Here is a 25,680-nt window from a genome sequence, read left to right on the forward strand (position 1 = left end):
TCGGCTGCATAAACTTGCACACATTGGCTTACTAACTGAATTAACAATCGTGGTGTCAGCGCGCACAAGCAAACATGAATAGATCACACTGAATGACCGCCGCCAACGACTGTCAAAACTCTGGCAGCAAGCTCAGGTTCGCGCGGTCTATCGCTTCAACGGAAACTGAGCGGCGAATGCACAGAGCATACAGAGGTCAGAGCCGTGTGGAGATAAGAGACGGTGCGGGCGACCGGCACCGCCGGGCAAAGGGGAAGTTGTTGGCAGAGGAGAAGCTGCCCCCCCCCCCCCCCCCCCTCTTTCCGTTTCTTGCTTTCGCGTGGGAGATTGAGTGGCAAGATACGCCTTTGGTGCCGGAGCACAGCGCCGCCCCGCCTCCCTCCCTCCCATACCCCCACAGCCTTTCGGGCGACGGTTGCGTTTGCTTTCCACCGTGCGTTCGCTCTCCGTGATAGCGCGCGGGGGAGTTCGCCCTCCGTGATAGCGCGCGTCCCCCGCGCTCTTTCGCTCGCGCATACGGGGCGCGGCGACGATTTTATCGCCCTTGGAATATATACAGAACCTCACGGCGACGGCGACGGCAGAAATCCGGTTGAAGTGTCCATATAATTGCTATCGCAATAAAAAAAACAGGTCTGTTATTTAACAATTTTGTCAAATTGTAAACGGCCAGCAATGAACCCCTTAACAGCTAACGTTTACCTGGTGAGTTTACTCGCATTGTCTTCGGCACAAAATGTCTTTGTTTGCTCTGAACACCTTCTTATATCCGAGTGTCTGCCGTGCGCTGCCGAGGAGGGGGTACTAACATGGTGCAGGCCGTGGAAGACGATGGGTCGTCGCCACCCCTGAAAGAAGCGCATGCAGGGCGGGTATGTGACACCACGAAGGCTCTACAGCGAAGGGCTTGGGATGCCCTTCTGTAGTCCCACTGCTCCAACGGTGATGAAGAGGACGAAGTAAGCCGAGCGCGTGGTGGAGAATGCGCCCGGCGCCCAGCGCCCGACTGGACGATCGCCATCTTAGACCATCACGCCCGCGTCTTTGGTCAGGCCGGATCCCTCAACATCGAGGCACTCTACCACGAATGAATCTACAATGTTGCCGCCAAAGCTCAAGAGGCGTTCTAACGAGACAGCGCATTCGTCAGCCCCGAAACGCCGCCAATCGAACAAAGACCCGCCGTCGCCCGGGGCACGGCTGAACGTGGCAGCGCGTGCGCGACCACAGAGCAATCGTGACTCTAAGACCGCCAGCATCGTCCGCATGGTCATCACGCCCGCTTCCATGGCCAGGCCGACTCATGCAACATCGAGGCATCCTACACCGGAGGAATCTACAATGGTGTCGCCAAACCGCAAGAATCGTTCTGACGAGACCGCGCAGTCGTCAGCCCTGAAACGCCGCCAATGGAACAAAGACCCGCCGTCGCCCGGGGCACGGGTGAACGTGGCAGCGCGTGCGCGACCACAGGGCAATCGTGACTCTAAGACCGCCAGCATCGTCCGCATGGTCATCACGCCCGCGTCCATGACCAGGCCGACTCCTGCAACATCGAGGCATCCTACACCGGAGGTATCTACAATGGTGTCGCCAAACCGCAAGAATCGTTCTAACAAGACCGTGCAGCCGTCAGCCCTGAAACGCCGCCAATCGAACAAAGACCCGCCGTCGCCCGGGGCACGGGTGAACGTGGCAGTGCGTGTACGCCTACTGAGCGATCGTGACTCTGAGACCGCCAGCATCGTCCGCTTGGTGGAAGACAGGTGCCTTGTGTTCAGCCCCAAGTTCGAGTCCTTCCATTTTCAAGAACAGCGGGCATGCGGGGGTCTCGTCAAGCCCAACGAAGAGCAAACGTTCATGTTTGATCAGTTCTTTGAGGAAACAAAAGACAATGTGTATGTGTGTGAGAACACCCCCAAGGACATGCTGACGATGCTCCTTGAAGGTTGCAATTGCTCTGTATTCGCGTGCATTTCGACGGTCGCCAACAAAACTTTCCCAATGCTGGGCTCCGAGGAATGTCACGGAGTGGTCTCCCTCATGGCCAGCGAGTTGTACCAACGCGTGGACAAGCTCCGGTCAGAGGGCCAGACATGCGACGCAGCAGTCGCCTACATGGAAGTCTACAACAAAGTTGTTCGAGACCTGCTGTGCCTCGACCCGGCCAAGGGCATTGTCATATTGAACCATACCATACACAAGGTGAAGGAGAACGGCACCCTCCTCGAGCTGCGCTTGAAAGGAAAAAAACCGGACGCAGCCTACCACCGCCGCTAATGCTGAGTCTTCATGGTCGCCCGCCATCTTCCAGAGCTACGTCACACTGACGGAGAGCGTGACAAACACGAGAAAGAAAATTCGAGTCTCTATGAGCGCTATTGACCTTGCCGGCACGGCGCGCGCTGCTGCGGTTAGCAGGAACATAAAGGATCAGATGCGCGTGGGTACCACGCTCAACCTGTCGCTCCTGGCCCTCGGCAACTGCATCGACGCCCGCTCGAAGAACGGGAAGCAGCACGTGCCGTACCTGGACTCCAAGCTGACCCACGTCCTGAAGGACTCGCTGGGTGGCTCGTGCAATACCCTCATGATTGGGACAGCGACGGCGTTGAAGCCCAGCTACACGCAAACGTACAACACTCTGGGGTATACGCTAATCGGGCCGTGGAGATCGAGCATCAGGCCAAGAAGAATGTGCGCAATGTGAACGTGCGCACATCCATGCATGTACAGCGCGCTCATCAAAGAGTACAAGCAGAAGCTGGAAGGCCTTCAGCGTAAGATCTAGAAGGTGGAAATGTGTAAGGCTATAGTCGATGATGAGGTGCGGGAGCGCAAAGACGGTCTGGTAAACAAGACGCCCTGCTGCAAGCTCAGGAGACCAGCGGTGGCGGCAGTGGTTCCGGGAGGTATAAGGACGTCCTGTCCACAACTCCCGTCCTGTCGCCCAACGCGGACATGGGCCCAGTCTCTGAATTTCGAGCACTCAAGCCTAGCTCGTTTTGTGTCACATAGTGATCAGCGTTGAACAACAGGCGTGTGAAACAGCGTCTTTACGAGCCTCCTGGGACTTAGTGGGATAAACTCAGTGCGCCTCTAGACAACTCTTCGATAAAGCTATTTTGTGGTTTCGTTGGATCATAATAGTTTATATGTAAATAAATTATGCGAAGAAAACTCGAATCGCCCGTCTTATTATTTATTTATTTATTTATTTATTTATTTATTTATTTATTTATTTATTTATTTATTTATTTATTTATTTATTTATTTATTTATTATAAATAGTGCAATAAATACGGCAGGGTGGTTACGGTAGAACAGCAGAAATATATTAGAACAAAACAATAAAACGTTATTACGCGTTTTTTTTTTATTAGTCCCGCTGTTTTCGTCTTCGCTGTTGTAGAATAAAGCGCACGAAACGCGCTAAGAACACGATCGACATTCCTTCCGCATCATAGGCGGACAGCGATCGCGGTAACGCGAACCCTATCCACTACACCACAGCCATCCAACTTTATTACCTTTGCGCATGCGTCTATACATGCTGTAGTATATATATATATATATATATATATATATATATATATATATATATATATATATATATATTTGGTGATGAGTGAGTGAGTGAGTGAGTGAGTGAGTGAAATAACTTTTATTAGAGGTCCAGCGAGGACGCGAACTCGTCGCGCACTCGGCTAATCCCACGTCGGGACCGGCAGGTCTTGCCCACCGGCCCGGTCGCCGGCACGTACCCTTTTATCATAACATCTAAATGTACGTGCCACAAAGTGCTTGAATCAAGGTAGTTTGCTTAGGTTTACGAAGAAGACTTCTACGACGAATGTCATGTTTTTTATAGAACTCCCAAAACTTTTTTTTGAATGGTATACTTATTCATTATCTAAATAGTGGGCAACCTGAGTACTGGACCACGTTGCTTTGCGTTCAGACACAGCTACGTAATAAAATCGAAAAAGTAGGGGAAGTGGGCTGTGGGCACGCAGATATTCCTTATACAGGGTGTTTCACGAGGCCATTCTCAAGGGACTGAACGATATCAGCTGCGGGGAGCGCATCTTTAATTACGTATAATCGTTCCTGACGGGCCGGACGGCAACCATCGGAATAGGCCAGACTCGATCGAATACGATCGACGTGCCGAACAAAGGAACGCCGCAAGGGGCGACAGTCTCCCCGATTCTCTTCAACATCGCGATGCTAGCACTGACCAAAGAGCTGCGGAAGATCCCAGACCTAGGTTACGCCCTATACGCAGACGACATCACGCTCTGGGCCACCAAGGGCTCCCTCGCGCAAACGGAGGCGACCCTTCAGGAAGCCGCGACGGCCGTGGAGAGATTTGCGGCAGCGAGCGGGATGCGTTGCGCTACCGAGAAGTCCAAGGTGATCCGGGTGCACGGAGGAGGAATCTACAAGTCACCCGGCACTATCGAACTCTATCTAGAGGACCACAAGATCACGGAAAGCAAAAAGACTAGGATTCTGGGTTTTTGGATCCAGAGCAACTTGAAAGCCTCCCACACCATCCGGTTTTTAAACCCTAAGGTCCACCACCAACCAGATCTTGCGGATTATCAAACGAATAACAAGAAGCCGCAAGGCCATGCGAGAAGAGGACACGCTCCGCCTCGTCCAGGCTCTGGTGATCAGCAGAGTAACGTTTAGCATGCCGTATCACTACGACTCGCTAAACAAACGCGATAGAGAACAAGTCGATGCAATCATCAGAGGCGCGTACAAAACGGCCCTGGGTCTCCCTGTTACCACCACAAACGAGAAGTTAGCGGCTCTCGGGATCCACAACACCTTCGCTGAGCTGTCGGACGCGGTTATGGCTTCGCAAAAAGCCAGACTACAGAACACGGCGGCGGGCAGAGCCATCCTCCACCGGACCGGCACGGCAACGGAGCTTCGTGCCCTCGATAGGCAACGATCACTCCCGCCCGAGGTCAGAAGCAAGATCACGGCGAACCCCATACCAAAGCACATGAGCCATGAACTCCACGAAGGACGAGGCAAAGCGCGGGTCGACAGACGGCGCCGACAATTCAAGGGTGACCCGTACGTAACGTACGTGGACGTGGCGGCGTACCCTGCAGGGGGCCTCTTCGCGGTAGCCGCCGTGAACGGGAGAGACAACTCCTTAATCCTCGCGGCCTCCGTCAGGGCAGAGACCCCAGCTGCGGCTGAGACCATAGCCGCGGCGCTAGTAATAAAGCAACATGACAGGGTGGGCAGGGAAGTTCATGTCGTTACCGACTCGCAACAGGCCTGCCGCAACTTTACCAACGGACGAACACCGGTGCTGGCGGCTCAGATTCTAGGCCCGAGGCTGCAAGAATCCCATCAAATAACGTGGACGCCGGGTCACGCGGGACTGGAGGGGAACGAAAGGGCGAACGCCTTAGCTCGAGCGCTAATTAACCGAGCGGGGCAAAACCAATCGTCTCATCAATCCCCACCCTTTACCTTTGTGCCCCTGCCATCAAATTACTGCGACCGACTCGAGATCCAGCGACTTAACAGGATTTATCCTCCCCCTCACAAAAAGCTCAGCACTGAAGAGGCAATAGCCCTCAGACTTATCCAAACAAACCCATTCCCAAACCTATACAGATACAGCAAAATATACCCTCAATCATATCGCGGCATCTGCCCCTGGTGCGGCGACACACGCCCTACACTCTTTCACATCTCGTGGGGGTGCGGGGGCAAACCTGAACATTTAAAGACGCCTAACACGTCCTTTGAGCGGTGGGAGGTACAGCTGACCGGCGATACCCTGGCGGGACAAGAAGCTCTCGTCCAGCAAGTACGTCGAGCAGCCATGGCCAGTGGAGTCTTGGAATGAGGACACCACCCACTCGTCCTCAAGATCAACGATCTCGATGGTTTAAATAAATGTGTTTCTCTCTCTCTCTCTCTTCACGTAACTTGAACCATAGGCGTATCTAGCGGGTGGCATTTACTGAAAATCTGGAAGGCCTTAGCAACAGCGGTTGAACGCGATTGGCTGATATGCCGCCGGCGACGGCTCGACGGCTTTTGCAACCGCTGTGAGAGTACCCCAGCGCCACCTAACACATTTTACGCCAACCTAACATAACCTATTGCGGGCGACACGCGAAGGCCATAATCCTCACGGCGTGACATCAAAGCGTCGCCGACGGCATTTCAGCCAATCGCGACCAACCGCGGTTGCTAAGGCGTGCGCCTTCTAGATTTTCAACTCTCATTATACGCTACCGGGTGGGCAGGGTGGGGGGATTGCCCTTTCTGCCCAACCGGAAGATACGATGGTTTAAGGTACTTGAAACACACTGCATATGTATTGAAAAAAAAAATCAGGTCTGTTATTTCACAATTGTGTAAAATTGTAAACGGCCAGCAATGAACCCCTTAACAGCTAACGTTTACCTGGTGAGTTTACTCGCATTGTTTTCGGCACAAAATATTTTTGTTTGCTCTGAACACCTTATATCCGAGTGTCAGCCGTGCGCTGCCGAGGAGTGGGTACTAACATGGCGCAGGCCGTGGAAGACGATGGGTCGTCGCCACCCTGAAAGAAGCGCATGCAGGGCGGGTATGTGAAACCACCAAGGCTCTACAGCGCAGGGCTTGGGATGCCTTTCTGTAGTCCCACTGCTCCAACGGTGACGAAGAGGACGAAGTAAGCCGAGCGCGTGGTGGAGAACGCGCCCGGCGCCCGACTGGACGATCGCCATCTTATACCATCACGCCCGCGTCCATGGTCACGCCGACTCCTGCAACATCGAGGCATCCTACCCCGGAGGCATCTACAATGGTGTCGCCAAACCGCAAGAATCGTTCTGACGAGACCGCGCAGTCGTCAGCCCTGAAACGCCGCCAATCGAACAAAGACCCGCCGTCGCCCGGGGCACGGGTGAACGTGGCAGCGCGTGCGCGACCACAGAGCAATCGTGACTCTAAGGCCGTCAGCATCCTCCGCATGGTCATCGCGCCCGCGTCCATGGCCAGGCCGACTCCTGCAACATCGAGGCATCCTACACCAGAGGTATCTACAATGGTGTTGCCAAACCGCAAGAATCGTTCTGACGAAACCGCGCAGTCGTCAGCCCTGAAACGCCGCCAATCGAACAAAGACCCGCCGTCGCCCGGGGCACGGGAGAACGTGGCAGTGCGTGTGCGCCTACTGAGCGATCGTGACTCTGAGACCGTCAGCAGTGTCCGCGTGGTGGAAGACAGGTGCCATGTGTTCAGCCCCAAGTTCGAGTCCTTCCATTTTCAAGAACAGCGGGCATGCGGGGGTCTCGTCAAGCCCAACGAAGACCAAATGTTCGTGTTTGATCAGTTCTCTGAGGAAACAAAACATAATGTGTATGTGTGTGAGAACACCACCAGGGTCATGCTGACGATGCTCCTTGATAGTTGCAATTGCTCTGTATTCGCGTGCATTTCGACGGTCGCCGACAAAAATTTCGCAATGCTGGGCTGCGAGGAATGTCACGGAGTGGTCTCCCTCATGGCCAGCGAGTTGTACCAACGCGTGGACAAGCTCCGGTCAGAGGGCCAGACATGCGACGCAGCAGTCGCCTACATGGAAGTCTACAACAAAGTTGTTCGAGACCTGCTGTGCCTCGACCCGGCCAAGGGCATTGTCATATTGAACCACACCATACACAAGGTGAAGGAGAATGGCACCCTCGTCGAGCTGCTCTTGAAAGGAAAGAACCGGACGCAGCCTGCCAGCGACGCCAATGCTCAGTCTTCATGGCCGCCCGCCATCTTCCAGAGCTATGTCACACTGACGGAGAACGTGACAAGCACGAGCACGGAAATTCGCGTCTCGAGGAGCTCTATTGACCTTGCCGCCAATGCTCGCGCAGCTGCGGTTAGCAGGAACATAAAGGATCAGATGCGCGAAGGTACCAAGCTCAACTTGTCGCTACTGGCCTTCGGCAACTGCATCGACGCCCGCTTGAAGAACGGGAAGCAGCACGTGCCGTACCTGGACTCCAAGCTGACCCACGTCCTCAAGAACTCGCTGTGTCGCTCGTGCAACACCCTCATGATTGGGACAGCGACGGCGATGAAGCCCAGCTACACGCAAACGTACAACACCCTGGGGTATACGCTGAGCGGGCCGTGAAGATCGAGCATCAGGCCAAGGAGAATGTGCTCAATGTGAGCGTGCGCACGTCCATGCATGTACAGCGCGCTCATGGAGGAGTACAAGCAGAAGGTGGAAGGCCTTCAGCGTAAGATCTAGAAGGTGGGAATGTGTAAGGCTGTAGTTGAGGCTCAGGTGCGGGAGCGCAAAGATGGTCTGCTAAACAAGACGCCCTGCTGCAAGCTCAGGAGATCAGCGGTGACGGCAGTGGTCCCGCGAGGTATAAGGACGTCCTGTCCACAACTCCCATCCTGTCGCCCAACGCGGACATGGGCCCAGTCTCCGCATCTGGAGCACTCGAGCCGAACTCGTTTTGTGTCGCATAGTGATCAGCGCTGAACAACAGGCGTGCGAAACAGCGTCTTTTCGAGCCTCCAGGGACTTAGTGGGAGAGACTCAGTGCTCCTCTAGACAAGTATTCGATAAAACTATTTCGTGGTTTCGTTAGATCATAATAGTTTATATATAAATAAATTATGTGAAGAAAACTCGAATCGCCCGTCTTCGCGCCTATCTATCACTTTAGCAACTTATGCTCAAATTGACTGTGTATTTTAAGTACCACGGAAAAGTTAAAGAGATAAAGCTCGATACTTTCCGACGGAAGCGATGTTGATACGCTGAACGCTGATAACGCGCATGTTATTCGTGACGAAGTACCGGGCGCACAGCTTGAAACAAAGGAAAGACACGCAAGAAAGATTACGATTATTGTTTGACGACAAGATAAGCCCAAAAGGGTGCAAACTTTTTTTTATAGTGTTGTCATATGCGAAAACATCGCTCTAAAAAAAATTCTGGAAATTCATTTCAAGTCTCAACGGCTACAATTCCTAAGTTGCAATGTGTGCCGTAGATCAATTCACAAGGTAAAAAGTGAATCGGCCCATATTTTATTCTCCACTTTTTTCCCACAGAGTAGCATGCCAGCGGTTGTATACACGCCGGCAAAAATATCTGCCTTCTAATAAAGAGCATGCCGCCCGAGACCAAGGACTTCGAGCCGACACCTGAGGCCACTAAAAGCAAAGTGCCGGCTCCTTAAATAAAGTTTATTTCTTCTTCTCTGGCTTTCTCCCTGAATTGTACTAAAATGAACTTATTTATTTATTATAAATAGTACAATATATACGGCAGGGTGGTCACAGTAGAACAGTAGAAATACATCAGAACAAAACAATAAAACGCGATTACGCGTTTGCGCCCCCGCTGTTCTCGTCTTCGCAGTTGCAGAAAAGCGCACGAAACGCGCTAAGAACACGATCGACATTCCTTCCGCATCGTAGGCGGATAGCGACCGCGGTAACGCAAACCCTATCCACTACACCACAGCCGTCCAACTTTATTACCTTTGTGCATGCGTCTATACATGCTGTATTTCGATAAAACTATTCGGTGGTTTTGTTGGATCGTAATAATTTATACATAAATAAATTATGTGAAGAAAACTCGAATCGCCCGTCTTCGCGCCTATCTATCACTTTAGCTCAACTCAACTTATGCTCAAATGCTCAAATCAACTGTGTATTTTAAGTACCACAGAAAAGTTAAAGGGATAAAGATCGATATATATATATATATATATATATATATATATATATATATATATATATATATATATTCTGGCCATGAGTACCCTTTTATCATAACATCCAAGTGTACGTGCCACAAAGTTCTTGAAACAAGGTCGGTTCTCTTAGGTTGAGGAAGAAGACTTCTACGACGAATGTCATGTTTTTTACACAGCTCCCAAAACTTTTTTTGAATGGTATACTTATTCATTATCTAAATAGTGGGTAACCTGAGTACCGGACCGCGTTGCTTTGCGTTCAGACACAGCTACGTAATAAAATCGAAAAAGTGGGGGAAGTGGGCTGTGAGCACGCAGATTCCTTTTACAGGGTGTTTCACGCACGACCTACTGAACTACAGACCTGCACAGATCTCCCAGCGCCAGCACGCCTGGTCTAGTTCACCCCTTTTGCCGCTAGGGACAGAACGTTCGAGCAGAGTGGCGCTAGTTATAACCTGTTCGCTGTCGTCTGCTTCTGCGATCTGTTCCAGCGCTCGTGCCGCTATTTCTGCAGCCACAGATCGTTTACATTGTTTGTAAATGCATAAATTCATGAAAATAAACAAGAAAGCTAAATTTGCGAATGATTGCTTCTCATTTCAATCACGAGGTACAGTAGGAAGAGCGGTGCAAGAAAGGAAAACAACGAGTACAGCCGGCAAACGATAGCATTTCCTCCCGTTGCCTTCACAGTAGAGCGAAAAAATCTGATTACCAGAAGACTCATAGGATGAAATATAGTACAATGGAGTAATAAAGAAATACAATAATATAGAACTTGATGTATTGATATGAACAAGGATCGACATTTAAAAGAATCACGCAGACGATATGTATAGGCAGACTATACACAAACTGCGTGAATCTGCAGACGCTGCAGAAGGCATGGAACTTCAGCCATAGCTACACGCAGCTTGCTTGAGTTAATTACAGATGGGATAACGTAAACGATCACATTGTGGTATATTGCTGTGTGCCATCGTGTAAATCAGAACAAAGCAAGGACTCTAGCATCAGTTTTCACAGTTTCATAAAAGCTTTGCGATGCATATTTGACGGGCCGAACAAACACGTAAGCAATCACTCCACCAGTGAGTTTTTTTGTTTTTTTTTTCTTGTGTGGAGCGGCGCGAAATTTCCGAACCTAGAAAGAATTCATGTACTATTTTACGCGTTATTACATACCACTACAATGAGTACACTTAAACAATTTTGACATACTATAGCTGTTGTCTTCGTAAGAAATTGTCACATATGCTAGCAGCCCGCTACAGAAGAGCAGGCGCACACATTCGAACGCCGCCCAGCCACCCGCCGAGTAGCAGACGAACAGGTTATAAAAGCGCCACCTATGGCCACCGGTTGAACAAAAGTGGGCGCAAGCTGCTCCCATAGAAGCCGGACATCTGTGCAGGTCTGTAGTTCCAGTAGGTCGTGGTTTCACGTAACTTGAACCATAGGCGTATCTAGCGGGTGGCATTTATTGAAAATCTGGTTGAACGCGATTGGCTGAAATGCCGCCGGCGACGCTCGACGGCCTTTGCAACCGCTGTGAGAGTACCCCAGCGCCACCTAACATATTTTACGCTAACCTAACCTAACCTATCGCGGGCGACACGCGAAGGCCATAATCCTCACGGCGTGACATCAAAGCGTCACCGACGGCATTTCAGCCAATCGCAGCCAACTGCGGTTGCTAAGGCATGTGCCTTCTAGATTTTCAATTTTTAATATACGCTGCCGGGTGGGCAGGGGGGGGGGGCGGCATTGCCCTTCCTGCCCACCCGGAAGATACGATGGTTTAAAGTACTTGAAACACACTGTACATGTATTGAAAAAAAAATCAGGTCTGTTATTTCACAATTTTGTAAGATTGTAAACGGCCAGCAATGAACCCCTTAACAGCTAACGTTTACCTGGTGAGTTTACTCGCATTGTCTTCGGCACAAAATATTTTTGTTTGCTCTGAACACCTTATATCCGAGTGTCAGCCGTTCGCTGCCGAGGAGTGGGTACTAACATGGCGCAGGCCGTGGAAGACGATGGGTCGTCGCCACCCCTGAAAGAAGCGCATGCAGGGCGGGTATGAGACACCACCAAGGCTCTACAGCGCAGGGCTTGGGATGCCCTTCTGTAGTCCCACTGAGGATCGAGTTTCACGAGTTTCACGCGCCGCCTGTACTGCCCACCTTGGCGTGTTCCCACGGGTTATCAGTGAACGAGCAGTAGAGGACGAGAATGGCAGCCTCGCCGTGACTCACTCGGGCTCGGCTTCTTTGTTTGGATCGGCGTCCCGACGTCCACGCTGAAGTCTCCTGGCAAGCTCACTGCGCGGTGGTTTGGCTGAGTTTTGGGTGGATTTGACCTACTCATCTTAACCATCTCATATTTACAGGACTTACCTAGTGCTTGAAGCAGCGCTGATGTCTAAAAACTCTCCTGGGCAAGGGCCCAGCCCTTGGTCAGCCTCCCTTTCTCCTGATGATTTACCTTTGGAATCTTTCTTCCGCAGCGGTGTTAGCAGCATCCCTGTCGCGCTGGTGCCCTCGAGTGGTGGATTCATCCGGCTGAACAACCCACAGGCTGTCCAGGCCGAGCTCCAAGCCATGACGCGTCACTTCCAAATGATAAGCGATGTCCGACAATTTGGAAGAGGTGGGATAGTTTGTAGGTCATCAGATCCGACCTGTGTTGCAGACCTCCTAAAGAGTAAGATTTTTGCATCTGTGCCGGTGAGTGCGTTCATTCCTCCCCATCTAGCATGCACTAAAGGCATTGTCAGGGGCGTAGACTCTCGATTGAGCCCAACTGAGACTCTGGAGAAGTTGTCTGATGCTGGTGTCATAGCCGTATACCGATGCAACCGACTCGTAAACGGGGAAAAAGTTGCCACTGAATCGGTCATAGCTACGTTTGCTGGTATGTCCTGCCCATCTGAACTAAAAGTGTGGCCACTTATTTTTAGAGTGGATCCTCTCCCTTCCCGTCCACTACAGTGTCGGAACTGTTGGCGTTTTGGCCATAGTGCAGGAGGCTGCAAATCAAATGCACGCTGTCGCGTCTGTGGTGAGGATCATTCCCCTAATGAGTGCACAGCTGAAACCGAAACATGCTGCCTGTGTGGAGGAAACCATGCGGCGGACTATGCAAACTGCTCGGCAAAAGCTAATGAAGTGCAGGTCCTCGAGGTAATTGACAGGCGAAGATGTTCGCGGCAAGAGGCTATTGCAGTCGTGAAGGACAGAGCTTTTGGATACGCTGGCGTCACTGCGAGGCAGTCGACTTTAAATGAAGACAACTTGTCTAAACTCATTGAGTCAGCAGTGGAAAAAGCGATGACAAAGGCTATGCAACATATTGTTGAAACTGTTACAGAATGCATTTCCCAAGTGTTTACCGCTCAGATGACACAGCTGTTGCAAACAGCCGCAACACCAATCACCAAATCGCTTGCTTGTGCTGCAGAACAGGTAGCCAATTCAGTCCTAGCGCCGAATACCAGATCGGACCCAACGTTTGTTGGATCCGATCCTTGTTCTTCGCGTCAGACAGACACACAGGATGACATGGAAACAGGTCATGATACCAGGCCGCATAAGCGAACTGGTTCTCCAGTAACAGCGTCTTGTCCCTATTCCAAAAACAAAAAGGGTAATCCTATTTCTCATTCTGGCATCCAAGAAAGTACATTGCGACGGTAGTCGCTGAAGTACTTATATCAATTAGATCATCACCATAGCTTCTTTAAAAGTGCTACAGTGGAACTGTCGTTCCTTGATTTCTGCTTCAATAGACTTAAATTGCTTAACTACACATCTTAACCCTGACGTAATAATTTTACAAGAAACCTGGCTGACTCCAGAGAAAAATTTTAATTTTAAAGATTTTCGACTTTTTCGATTAGATCGCCTTTCACTAGGAGGTGGTTTAATGATTTTGTTGTCATCTAAATTCTGTCATAAGGCTAAAATAGCTTTCAAGTTAATGTCTCCGGAATGTGAAATTTTGGCAGTACACCTTAGCATACCAGGCTACCGTACTTTTTCGATTATAAATGCTTATTTCCCTACGGGCGTACACAGTACATATCAATTGGATAGTGCGCTTGCTAGCTGCAAAAATCAAGTCATCCTTACTGGTGACTTCAACTCGCATCACGTATCATGGGGTTACAGAACAGATGCATGTGGAACGCGTCTATGGGACTGGACCATAGATAAAAATCTTTCATGCCTAAATATGAGACGACCCACATTTGTCCGTGGCCAATCTCGCTCAGTGTTAGATTTGACGTTTTCTAGCACAAGTATTGCCGTGACATCTTGGACTACGATTGATTTCTCTACAAACAGTGATCATCTCGCAGTATACTTCGAAATTGCATGCCCATTAACATCAGTTGAGCGACAAGACAGAATATTTGTTAATTGCAAAAAATTTAAAGACTGCTTAAACTCTTCCATTGCGTCATTGACTAATACTAATGACGAAGACATTGGCTTGAAAATTTGTTCAGCGTTACAGATGTCCCGACAAAAGTCTGAATTCGTAATTCAGACAGCTAAACGTACATCATCTAGTCCCTGGTGGAACAATGAGTGCTCACGAGTTTATCGCAGAAGAAAAGCTGCTTGGAAAAAACTTCTACATAATCAGAGCCCACAAAATTGGAAAGATTATCAATTTATTTCGGCAACCTTCAAACGCACTGTCAAACACGCAAAAGATGAGTACGATAAAAAACATTTTGATTATCTATCTGAATCCAAAAACAAACGTGCTTTATTTTATTTCCTTCGATCTAGAAACAGACTCCCACTGAGCGTTAATGTAGACTCAATTGTCTATACCGCACAGGAAATGCAGGAGTCCTTAGACCTATTGGCTAAAGGATTGGAGAGCCGGTTCACAACGCGTCTTCAAAATTCTGTTCTTACTCCTACATTCTCGGACTACAAAGAGATATCCTATTCGGAACTAGCACAGGTCATGTTACGGTTACCAACTACAGCGCCTGGCCCGGATGGAATAACAAATGCAATGTTAAAAATTTTCTTCCAAGAAGCCCCACGTGAGCTTCTGAGGTTGCTAAATTACTCTATTAGCAATGCATGGATTCCACATGAATGGAAGATCGCCAAAATTATTCCGTTACTTAAAAAGCAAGGGGCAGGGTATACTATCGACAACATCAGACCAATTGCGTTGACATCAAACATAGCAAAACTTATTGAAAGAGTGCTTCACGGGCATATAATGAAGTTTATTGATGAAAATCAATTGTTGAGTCCTTGTCAAATTGGATTTAGATCTGGCTATTCAATATGGCACGCGCATGTAGACCTTGAAAGTCGCATTAACATCGCCAGACAGAAAAAACAATATGCGGCGTTAGTTACATTAGATATATGTAAAGCCTATGACAGCATTGAACATGCAATTTTAACAAATCGGTTACAGGGCCATGGCTTTCCAGGATATATTGTAGCATGGGTGCATGAATTTTTGAAAGACAGGGAATTCTTTTGTTTTCGAAGCGGCTATTCATCTGGTAAACACAAGCAAACAAGAGGTGTGCCTCAGGGATCGGTACTTTCACCAATATTATTTAATATTTTACTGAGCGGAATCCCCGTTCACCCAGGTGTCAGTACCTACGTTTATGCTGACGACATCGCCTTTTTTGGTATGGCTAGTGACCTATACTCCCTTTACGAAATTTTGCAGTCCTATCTAAAGAAACTGGAAGGCTGGCTGGATAGCTTACACTTAAACCTGAATGCAAATAAGTGTGCTATCCTTGTTTTTCCAGTTAAAGACCCAGTATACATATCGCTTAACTATCATCTCGAAGATATCCCACAAGTTCAGTCACTGAAGTACCTTGGAGTTATCTATAACGGAAATCTTAACTGGCGGCCGCATATTGAATATATTGCAACAAAAGGAGCTCGTACAATGGGCATCTTGCGCAAGTTAAGCAATCGAAGAACAGGTATGCGAAGAAAATCCCTTTTGATGGTATATAAAATGTACGTTCGTCCAGTATTAGAATTTGGCTGTGTTTTATTCTCAGGTGTTCCGTCATACAAGCTTCGACCGCTAGTTTTATTAGAGCGAGAGGCGCTACGTCTGTGCTTAGGCCTTCCAAAATACGTTGCAAATGCCGTATTATATCTGGAAGCGAGAGTCCCACCTATTATATGCCGATTTCACCTTCTGACCGTTCAGACTTCTTACGACTATATGAATCACCATTAAGCCGTCCTCAAATAATTTTCATCTCCGATCCACAATTATTTTTTCCCGTTCATTGGCCCAGGTTTCATACACCACAGATTATATTTGTGCAAACATTACTTGAACCACTAAATGTGCAAATTCGCGATGTGCTTCCTAACAATACTCATTCAAATTACCTGGATATCAGGTTCGACGATATTTTCCCAAACCACGCAAAACTACTACCTTACAGCATCTTAAACGCCATGTTACAAGACCACCTAAGCTCCCTAGGAACAAACATTATCATTGCAACAGATGCATCACAGAGCGAGGATAAGACTGGCATTGGGATATTTTGTCCTGCACTCGACTGGTCTTTTTCTTTAAGATTGCCCGATTTTGTGCCTATTTTTCTGGCCGAGTTTTTAGCAGTAATCCTAGCTTTACGTAAATTAGACCAAACGACTACAACAGCTGCTATTCTTACTGACTCCCTTTCTGTTTGCTCTTCCCTTACCGCCTCTAATGATTCACCTATGCTAAAACTATTTTACTTGCTAGTTCCTGCCCATGTGCAATGTGTTCATTTGATTTGGGTACCTGGTCATAAAGGGTTGTTTTTTAATGAAACTGCCGATTCACTGGCAAAGACCTCTCTTTCCGGCCCTGTTCTTCCCATTCTACCAGTGACTGCACACATCACGGCGGCTAGATTTCGGATGCGATCACTTAGAAAAGCCTTATCAAACCCAGTTCTGACTGCTTCTCCAGATTATAAGCACCTGATATTTCCCTGGCGTAGCGAATCCTGTAACACAAAGATGCTTGAGGTCTCTCTCACCAAATTACGTTGCCGTATACCCTCCCTAAATTTCTACTTACACAGGTCGGGTTTGGTTCCCTCCCCCCTCTGCCCGTTTTGTAATGAGGAAGAGACGATACACCACTTTCTTCTATCTTGTCGCCGCTTTACTGCGGCAAGAAAACGATTGTTGGAAATACCTTTTCGAAGGCTTGGCCTGGACTTAACAGAACCTAATATTCTTTCGTTCGGGGCGTCCACTTTGGGATTCAGCCACAGGGATGCTTGCTTCGCCGTCCAAACGTTCCTTACAGACTCCAAACGAATACCCTGCTAAATTCTATCCTTTTCTTTTTTTTTTGTACTTTCAAATTACTGATTACTCATTCGATATGACTTTCTTGATTTACTTTAACATATAACTCTACGCTGTTGAATACTAATTTCATAGATATTCGGAAATGTATCCTCAATATTAATTTGGAATAATCCACCCATTTCTTGGCCAATCCCCCTCCGTGGGTAGGAGCCACAGGCGTGATAGGCTACAACAACAACAACAACACTGCTCCAACGGTGATGAAGAGGACGAAGTAAGCCGAGCGCGTGGCGGAGAACGCGCCCGGCGCCCGGCTGGACGATCGCCATCTTAGACCATCACGCCCGCGTCTTTGGTCAGGTCGGATCCCTCAACATCGAGGCACTCTACCACGAAGGAACCTACAATGTTGCCGCCAAACCTCAAGAGGCGTTCTAACGAGACAGCGCATACGTCAGCCCCGAAACGCCGCCAATCGAGCAAAGACCCGCCGTCGCCCGGGTCACGAGTGAACGTGGCAGTGCGTGCGCGACCACAGAGCAATCGTGACTCTAAGACCGCCAGCATCGTCCGCATGGTCATCACGCCCGCGTCCATGGCCACGCCAACTCCTGCAACATCGAGGCATCCTACACCAGAGGTATCTACAATGGTGTCGCCAAACCGCAAGAATCGTTCTGACGAAACCGCGCAGTCGTCAGCCCTGAAACGCCGCCAATCGAACAAAGACCCGCCGTCGCCCGGGGCACGGGAGAACGTGGCAGTGCGTGTGCGCCTACTGAGCGATCGTGACTCTGAGACCGTCAGCAGTGTCCGCGTGGTGGAAGACAGGTGCCATGTGTTCAGCCCCAAGTTCGAGTCCTTCCATTTTCAAGAACAGCGGGCATGCGGGGGTCTCGTCAAGCCCAACGAAGACCAAATGTTCGTGTTTGATCAGTTCTCTGAGGAAACAAAACATAATGTGTATGTGTGTGAGAACACCACCAGGGTCATGCTGACGATGCTCCTTGATAGTTGCAATTGCTCTGTATTCGCGTGCATTTCGACGGTCGCCGACAAAAATTTCGCAATGCTGGGCTGCGAGGAATGTCACGGAGTGGTCTCCCTCATGGCCAGCGAGTTGTACCAACGCGTGGACAAGCTCCGGTCAGAGGGCCAGACATGCGACGCAGCAGTCGCCTACATGGAAGTCTACAACAAAGTTGTTCGAGACCTGCTGTGCCTCGACCCGGCCAAGGGCATTGTCATATTGAACCACACCATACACAAGGTGAAGGAGAATGGCACCCTCGTCGAGCTGCTCTTGAAAGGAAAGAACCGGACGCAGCCTGCAAGCGACGCCAATGCTCAGTCTTCATGGCCGCCCGCCATCTTCCAGAGCTATGTCACACTGACTGGAGAACGTGACAAGCACGAGCACGGAAATTCGCGTCTCGAGCAGCTCTATTGACCTTGCCGCCAATGCTCGCGCAGCTGCGGTTAGCAGGAACATAAAGGATCAGATGCGCGAAGGTACCAAGCTCAACTTGTCGCTACTGGCCTTCGGCAACTGCATCGACGCCCGCTTGAAGACAGGGAAGCAGCACGTGCCGTACCTGGACTCCAAGCTGACCCACGTCCTGCAAGGACTCGCTGTGTCGCTCGTGCAACACCCTCATGATTGGGACAGCGACGGCGATGAAGCCCAGCTACACGCAAACGTACAACACCCTGGGGTATACGCTGAGCGGGCCGTGAAGATCGAGCATCAGGCCAAGGAGAATGTGCTCAATGTGAGCGTGCGCACGTCCATGCATGTACAGCGCGCTCATGGAGGAGTACAAGCAGAAGCTGGAAGGCCTTCAGCGTAAGATCTAGAAGGTGGGAATGTGTAAGGCTGTAGTTGAGGCTCAGGTGCGGGAGCGCAAAGATGGTCTGGTAAACAAGACGCCCTGCTGCAAGCTCAGGAGATCAGCGGTGGCGGCAGTGGTCCCGCGTGGTATAAGGACGTCCTGTCCACAACTCCCATCCTGTCGCCCAACGCGGACATGGGCCCAGTCTCCGCATCTGGAGCACTCGAGCCCAACTCGTTTTATGTCGCATAGTGATCAGCGCTGAACAACAGGCGTGCGAAACAGCGTCTTTTCGAGCCTCCAGGGACTTAGTGGGAGAGACTCAGTGCTCCTCTAGACAAGTATTCGATAAAACTATTTCGTGGTTTCGTTAGATCATAATAGTTTATATATAAATAAATTATGTGAAGAAAACTCGAATCGCCCGTCTTCGCGCCTATCTATCACTTTAGCTCAACTCAACTTATGCTCAAATGCTCAAATCAACTTATGCTTAATTCAACTGTGTATTTTAAGTACCACGGAAAAGTTAAAGGGATAAAGATCGATACTTCTCGACAAAAGACTTGTTGATACGCTGAACGCTGATAACGCTCATGTTATTCGTGACGAAGTACCGGGCGCACAGCTTGAAACAAAGGAAATACACGCAAGAAAGATCATTACGATTATTGTTTGAGGACAAGATAAGCCCAAAAGGGTGCAAACTTTTTTTATAGTGTTGTCATATGCGAAAACATCGCTCTAAAAAAATTCTGGAAATTCATTTCAAGTCTCAACGGCTACAATTCCTAAGTTGCAATGTGTGCCGTAGATCAATTCACAAGGTAAAAAGTGAATCGGCCCATATTTTAGTCTCCACTTTTTTTCCCACAGAGTAGCATGCCAGCGGTTGTATACACGCCGGCAAAAATATCTGCCTTCTAATAAAGAGCATGCCGCCCGAGACCAAGGACTTCGAGCCGACACCTGAGGCCACTAAAAGCAAAGTGCCGGCTCCTTAAATAAAGTTTATTTCTTCTTCTCTGGCTTTCTCCCTGAATTGTATTAAATTGAACTTATTTATTTCTTATAAATAGTACAATATATACGGCAGGGTGGTCACAGTAGAACAGTAGAAATACATCAGAACAAAACAATAAAACGCTATTACGCGTTTGCGCCCCCGCTGTTCTCGTCTTCGCTGTTGCAGAAAAGCGCACGAAACGCGCTAAGAACACGATCGACATTCCTTCCGCATCGTAGGCGGATAGCGACCGCGGTAACGCAAACCCTATCCACTACACCACAGCCGTGAAACTTTATTACCTTTGTGCATGCGTCTATACATGCTGTATTTCGATAAAACTATTCGGTGGTGTAGTTGGATCGTAATAATTTATACATAAATAAATTATGTGAAGAAAACTCGAATCGCCCGTCTTCGCGCCTATCTATCACTTTAGCTCAACTCAACTTATGCTCAAATGCTCAAATCAACTGTGTATTTTAAGTACCACAGAAAAGTTAAAGGGATAAAGATCGATATATATATATTATATATATATATATATATATATATATATATATATATATATATATATATATATATATATATATATATTCTGGCCATGAGTACCCTTTTATCATAACATCCAAGTGTACGTGCCACAAAGTTCTTGAAACAAGGTCGGTTCTCTTAGGTTGAGGAAGAAGACTTCTACGACGAATGTCATGTTTTTTACACAGCTCCCAAAACTTTTTTTGAATGGTATACTTATTCATTATCTAAATAGTGGGTAACCTGAGTACCGGACCGCGTTGCTTTGCGTTCAGACACAGCTACGTAATAAAATCGAAAAAGTGGGGGAAGTGGGCTGTGAGCACGCAGATTCCTTATACAGGGTGTTTCACGCACGACCTACTGAACTACAGACCTGCACAGATCTCCCAGCGCCAGCACGCCTGGTCTAGTTCACCCCTTTTGCCGCTAGGGACAGAACGTTCGAGCAGAGTGGCGCTAGTTATAACCTGTTCGCTGTCGTCTGCTTCTGCGATCTGTTCCAGCGCTCGTGCCGCTATTTCTGCAGCCACAGATCGTTTACATTGTTTGTAAATGCATAAATTCATGAAAATAAACAAGAAAGCAAAATTTGCGAATGATTGCTTCTCATTTCAATCACGAGGTACAGTAGGAAGAGCGGTGCAAGAAAGGAAAACAACGAGTACAGCCGGCAAACGATAGCATTTCCTCCCGTTGCCTTCACAGTAGAGGGAAAAAATCTGATTACCAGAAGATTCATAGGATGAAATATAGTACAATGGAGTAATAAAGAAATACAATAATATAGAACTTGATGTATTGATATGAACAAGGACATTTAAAAGAATCACGCAGACGATATGTATAGGCAGACTATACACAAACTGCGTGAATCTGCAGACGCTGCAGAAGGCATGGAACTTCAGCCATAGCTACACGCAGCTTGCTTGAGTTAATTACAGATGGGATAACGTAAACGATCACATTGTGGTATATTGCTGTGTGCCATCGTGTAAACGAGAACAACGCAAGGACTCTAGCATCAGTTTTCACAGTTTCATAAAAGCTTTGCGATGCATATTTGACGGGCCGAACAAACACGTAAGCAATCACGCCACCAGTGAGTTTTTTTTTTTTTTTCTTGTGTGGAGCGGCGCGAAATTTCCGAACCTAGAAAGAATTCATGTACTATTTTACGCGTTATTACATACCACTACAATGAGTACACTTAAACAATTTTGACATACTATAGCTGTTGTCTTCGTAAGAAATTGTCACATATGCTAGCAGCCCGCTACAGAAGAGCAGGCGCACACATTCGAACGCCGCCCAGCCACCCGCCGAGTAGAAGACGAACAGGTTATAAAAGCGCCACGTATGGCCACCGGTTGAACAAAAGTGGGCGCAAGCTGCTCCCATAGAAGCCGGACATCTGTGGAGGTCTGTAGTTCCAGTAGGTCGTGGTTTCACGTAACTTGAACCATAGGCGTATCTAGCGGGTGGCATTTATTGAAAATCTGGTTGAACGCGATTGGCTGAAATGCCGCCGGCGACGCTCGACGGCCTTTGCAACCGCTGTGAGAGTACCCCAGCGCCACCTAACATATTTTACGCTAACCTAACCTAACCTATCGCGGGCGACACGCGAAGGCCATAATCCTCACGGCGTGACATCAAAGCGTCGCCGACGGCATTTCAGCCAATCGCAGCCAACCGCGGTTGCTAAGGCATGCGCCTTCTAGATTTTCAATTTTTAATATACGCTGCCGGGTGGGCATGGGGGGGGGGGGGGGGGGGCATTGCCCTTCCTACCCACCCGGAAGATACGATGGTTTAAAGTACTTGAAACACACTGTACATGTATTGAAAAAAAAAATCAGGTCTGTTATTTCACAATTTTGTAAGATTGTAAACGGCCAGCAATGAGCCCCTTAACAGCTAACGTTTACCTGGTGAGTTTACTCGCATTGTCTTCGGCACAAAATATTTTTGTTTGCTCTGAACACCTTATATCCGAGTGTCAGCCGTTCGCTGCCGAGGAGTGGGTACTAACATGGCGCAGGCCGTGGAAGACGATGGGTCGTCGCCACCCCTGAAAGAAGCGCATGCAGGGCGGGTATGTGACACCACCAAGGCTCTACAGCGCAGGGCTTGGGATGCCCTTCTGTAGTCCCACTGCTCCAACGGTGATGAAGAGGACGAAGTAAGCCGAGCGCGTGGCGGAGAACGCGCCCGGCGCCCGACTGGACGATCGCCATCTTAGACCATCACGCCCGCGTCTTTGGTCAGGTCGGATCCCTCAACATCGAGGCACTCTACCACGAAGGAACCTACAATGTTGCCGCCAAACCTCAAGAGGCGTTCTAACGAGACAGCGCATACGTCAGCCCCGAAACGCCGCCAATCGAACAAAGACCCGCCGTCGCCCGGGTCACGAGTGAACGTGGCAGTGCGTGCGCGACCACAGAGCAATCGTGACTCTAAGACCGCCAGCATCGTCCGCATGGTCATCACGCCCGCGTCCATGGCCACGCCAACTCCTGCAACATCGAGGCATCCTACACCAGAGGTATCTACAATGGTGTCGCCAAACCGCAAGAATCGTTCTGACGAAACCGCGCAGTCGTCAGCCCTGAAACGCCGCCAATCGAACAAAGACCCGCCGTCGCCCGGGGCACGGGTGAACGTGGCAGTGCGTGTGCGCCTACTGAGCGATCGTGACTCTGAGACCGTCAGCAGTGTCCGCGTGGTGGAAGACAGGTGCCATGTGTTCAGCCCCAAGTTCGAGTCCTTCCATTTTCAAGAACAGCGGGCATGCGGGGGTCTCGTCAAGCCCAACGAAGAGCAAACGTTCATGTTTGATCAGTTCTTTGAGGAAACAAAAGACAATGTGTATGTGTGTGAGAACACCACCAGGGACATGCTGACGATGCTCCTTGATAGTTGCAATTGCTCTGTATTCGCGTGCATTTCGACGGTCGCTGACAAAAATTTCACAATGCTGGGCTCCGAGGAATGTCACGGAGTGGTCTCCCTCATGGCCAGCGAGTTGTACCAACGCGTGGACAAGCTCCGGTCAGAGGGCCAGACATGCGACGCAGCAGTCGCCTACATGGAAGTCTACAACAAAGTTGTTCGAGACCTGCTGTGCCTCGACCCGGCCAAGGGCATTGTCATATTGAACCACACCATACACAAGGTGAAGGAGAATGGCACCCTCGTCGAGCTGCTCTTGAAAGGAAAGAACCGGACGCAGCCTGCCAGCGACGCCAATGCTCAGTCTTCATGGCCGCCCGCCATCTTCCAGAGCTATGTCACACTGACGGAGAACGTGACAAGCACGAGCACGGAAATTCGCGTCTCGAGGAGCTCTATTGACCTTGCCGCCAATGCTCGCGCAGCTGCGGTTAGCAGGAACATAAAGGATCAGATGCGCGAAGGTACCAAGCTCAACTTGTCGCTACTGGCCTTCGGCAACTGCATCGACGCCCGCTCGAAGAACGGGAAGCAGCACGTGCCGTACCTGGACTCCAAGCTGACCCACGTCCTGAAGGACTCGCTGGGTGGCTCTTGCAATATCCTCATGATTGGGACAGCGACGGCGTTGAAGCCCAGCTACACGCAAACGTACAACACCCTGGGGTATACGCTGAGCGGGCCGTGAAGATCGAGCATCAGGCCAAGGAGAATGTGCTCAATGTGAGCGTGCGCACGTCCATGCATGTACAGCGCGCTCATGGAGGAGTACAAGCAGAAGCTGGAAGGCCTTCAGCGTAAGATCTAGAAGGTGGGAATGTGTAAGGCTGTAGTTGAGGCTCAGGTGCGGGAGCGCAAAGATGGTCTGGTAAACAAGACGCCCTGCTGCAAGCTCAGGAGATCAGCGGTGGCGGCAGTGGTCCCGCGTGGTATAAGGACGTCCTGTCCACAACTCCCATCCTGTCGCCCAACGCGGACATGGGCCCAGTCTCCGCATCTGGAGCACTCGAGCCCAACTCGTTTTGTGTCGCATATTGATCAGCGCTGAACAACAGGCGTGTGAAATAGCATCTTTTCGAGCCTCCCGGGACTTAGTGGCAGAGACTCCGTGCGCCTCTACAAAAGTCTTCGATAAAACTATTTCGTGGTTTAGTTGGATCGTAATAATTTATATATAAATAAATTATGTGAAGAAAACTCGAATCGCCCGTCTTCGCGCCTATCTATCACTTTAGCTCAACTCAACTTATGCTCAAATGCTCAAATCAACTTATGCTTAATTCAACTGTGTATTTTAAGTACCACGGAAAAGTTAAAGGGATAAAGATCGATACTTCTCGACAAAAGAGTTGTTGATACGCTGAACGCTGATAACGCTCATGTTATTCGTGACGAAGTACCGGGCGCACAGCTTGAAACAAAGGAAATACACGCAAGAAAGATCATTACGATTATTGTTTGAGGACAAGATAAGCCAGAAAGGGTGCAAACTTTTTTTACGAGTGTTATCATATGCGAAAACATGGCTTTAAAAAAATTCTGGAAATTCATTTCAAGTCTCAACGGCTAGAATTCTAAGTTGCAATGCGTGCCGTAGATCAATTCAGAAGTTAAATAGTGAATCGGTCCATATTTTATTCTCCATTTTTTTCTCACAGAGTAGCATGTCAGCGGTTGTATACACACCGGCAAAAATATCTGCCTTCTAATAAAGAGCATGCCGCCCGAGACCAAGGACTTCGAGCCGACACCTGAGGCCACTAAAAGCAAAGTGCCGGCTCCTTAAATAAAGTTTATTTCTTCTCCTCTGGCTTTCTCCCTGAATTGTATTAAATTGAACTTATTTATTTCTTATAAATAGTACAATATATACGGCAGGGTGGTCACAGTAGAACAGTAGAAATACATCAGAACAAAACAATAAAACGCTATTACGCGTTTGCGCCCCCGCTGTTCTCGTCTTCGCTGTTGCAGAAAAGCGCACGAAACGCGCTAAGAACACGATCGACATTCCTTCCGCATTCCTTCCTTCCGGCGGACAGCGACCGCGGTAACGCAAACCCTATCCACTACACCACAGCCGTGAAACTTTATTACCTTTGTGCATGCATGCATATATATACATACATAATTTCTGGTGATGAGTACCCTTTTATCATAACATCCAAATGCAGGTGCCACAAAGTGCTTGAAACAAGGTCGGTATGCTTATGCATAAGAAGAAGACTTCTACGAGGAATGGCATG

The 25,680-nt window shown here is 49.0% G+C and overlaps 2 protein-coding genes across 2 annotated transcripts in view; one reads left to right on the forward strand and one right to left on the reverse strand.

Annotated features, from left to right (window-relative positions):
• Positions 1 to 25,680, reverse strand: part of LOC119461798 (kalirin-like) — a 75,314-nt gene that overhangs the window by 21,693 nt on the left and 27,941 nt on the right.
• Positions 1,443 to 24,257, forward strand: LOC125945449 (kinesin-like protein KIF18B). The gene is made up of 2 exons (XM_049667205.1): positions 1,443 to 1,766; positions 23,219 to 24,257. Exons 1-2 carry the CDS (start codon positions 1,510 to 1,512, stop codon positions 24,120 to 24,122), a joined length of 1,161 nt encoding a protein of 386 aa, XP_049523162.1. The 5' UTR covers positions 1,443 to 1,509; the 3' UTR covers positions 24,123 to 24,257.

The sequence above is a fragment of the Dermacentor silvarum genome, chromosome 1 (genome assembly GCF_013339745.2).
Source record: "Dermacentor silvarum isolate Dsil-2018 chromosome 1, BIME_Dsil_1.4, whole genome shotgun sequence".
Taxonomy (NCBI): Eukaryota; Metazoa; Arthropoda; class Arachnida; order Ixodida; family Ixodidae; genus Dermacentor; species Dermacentor silvarum.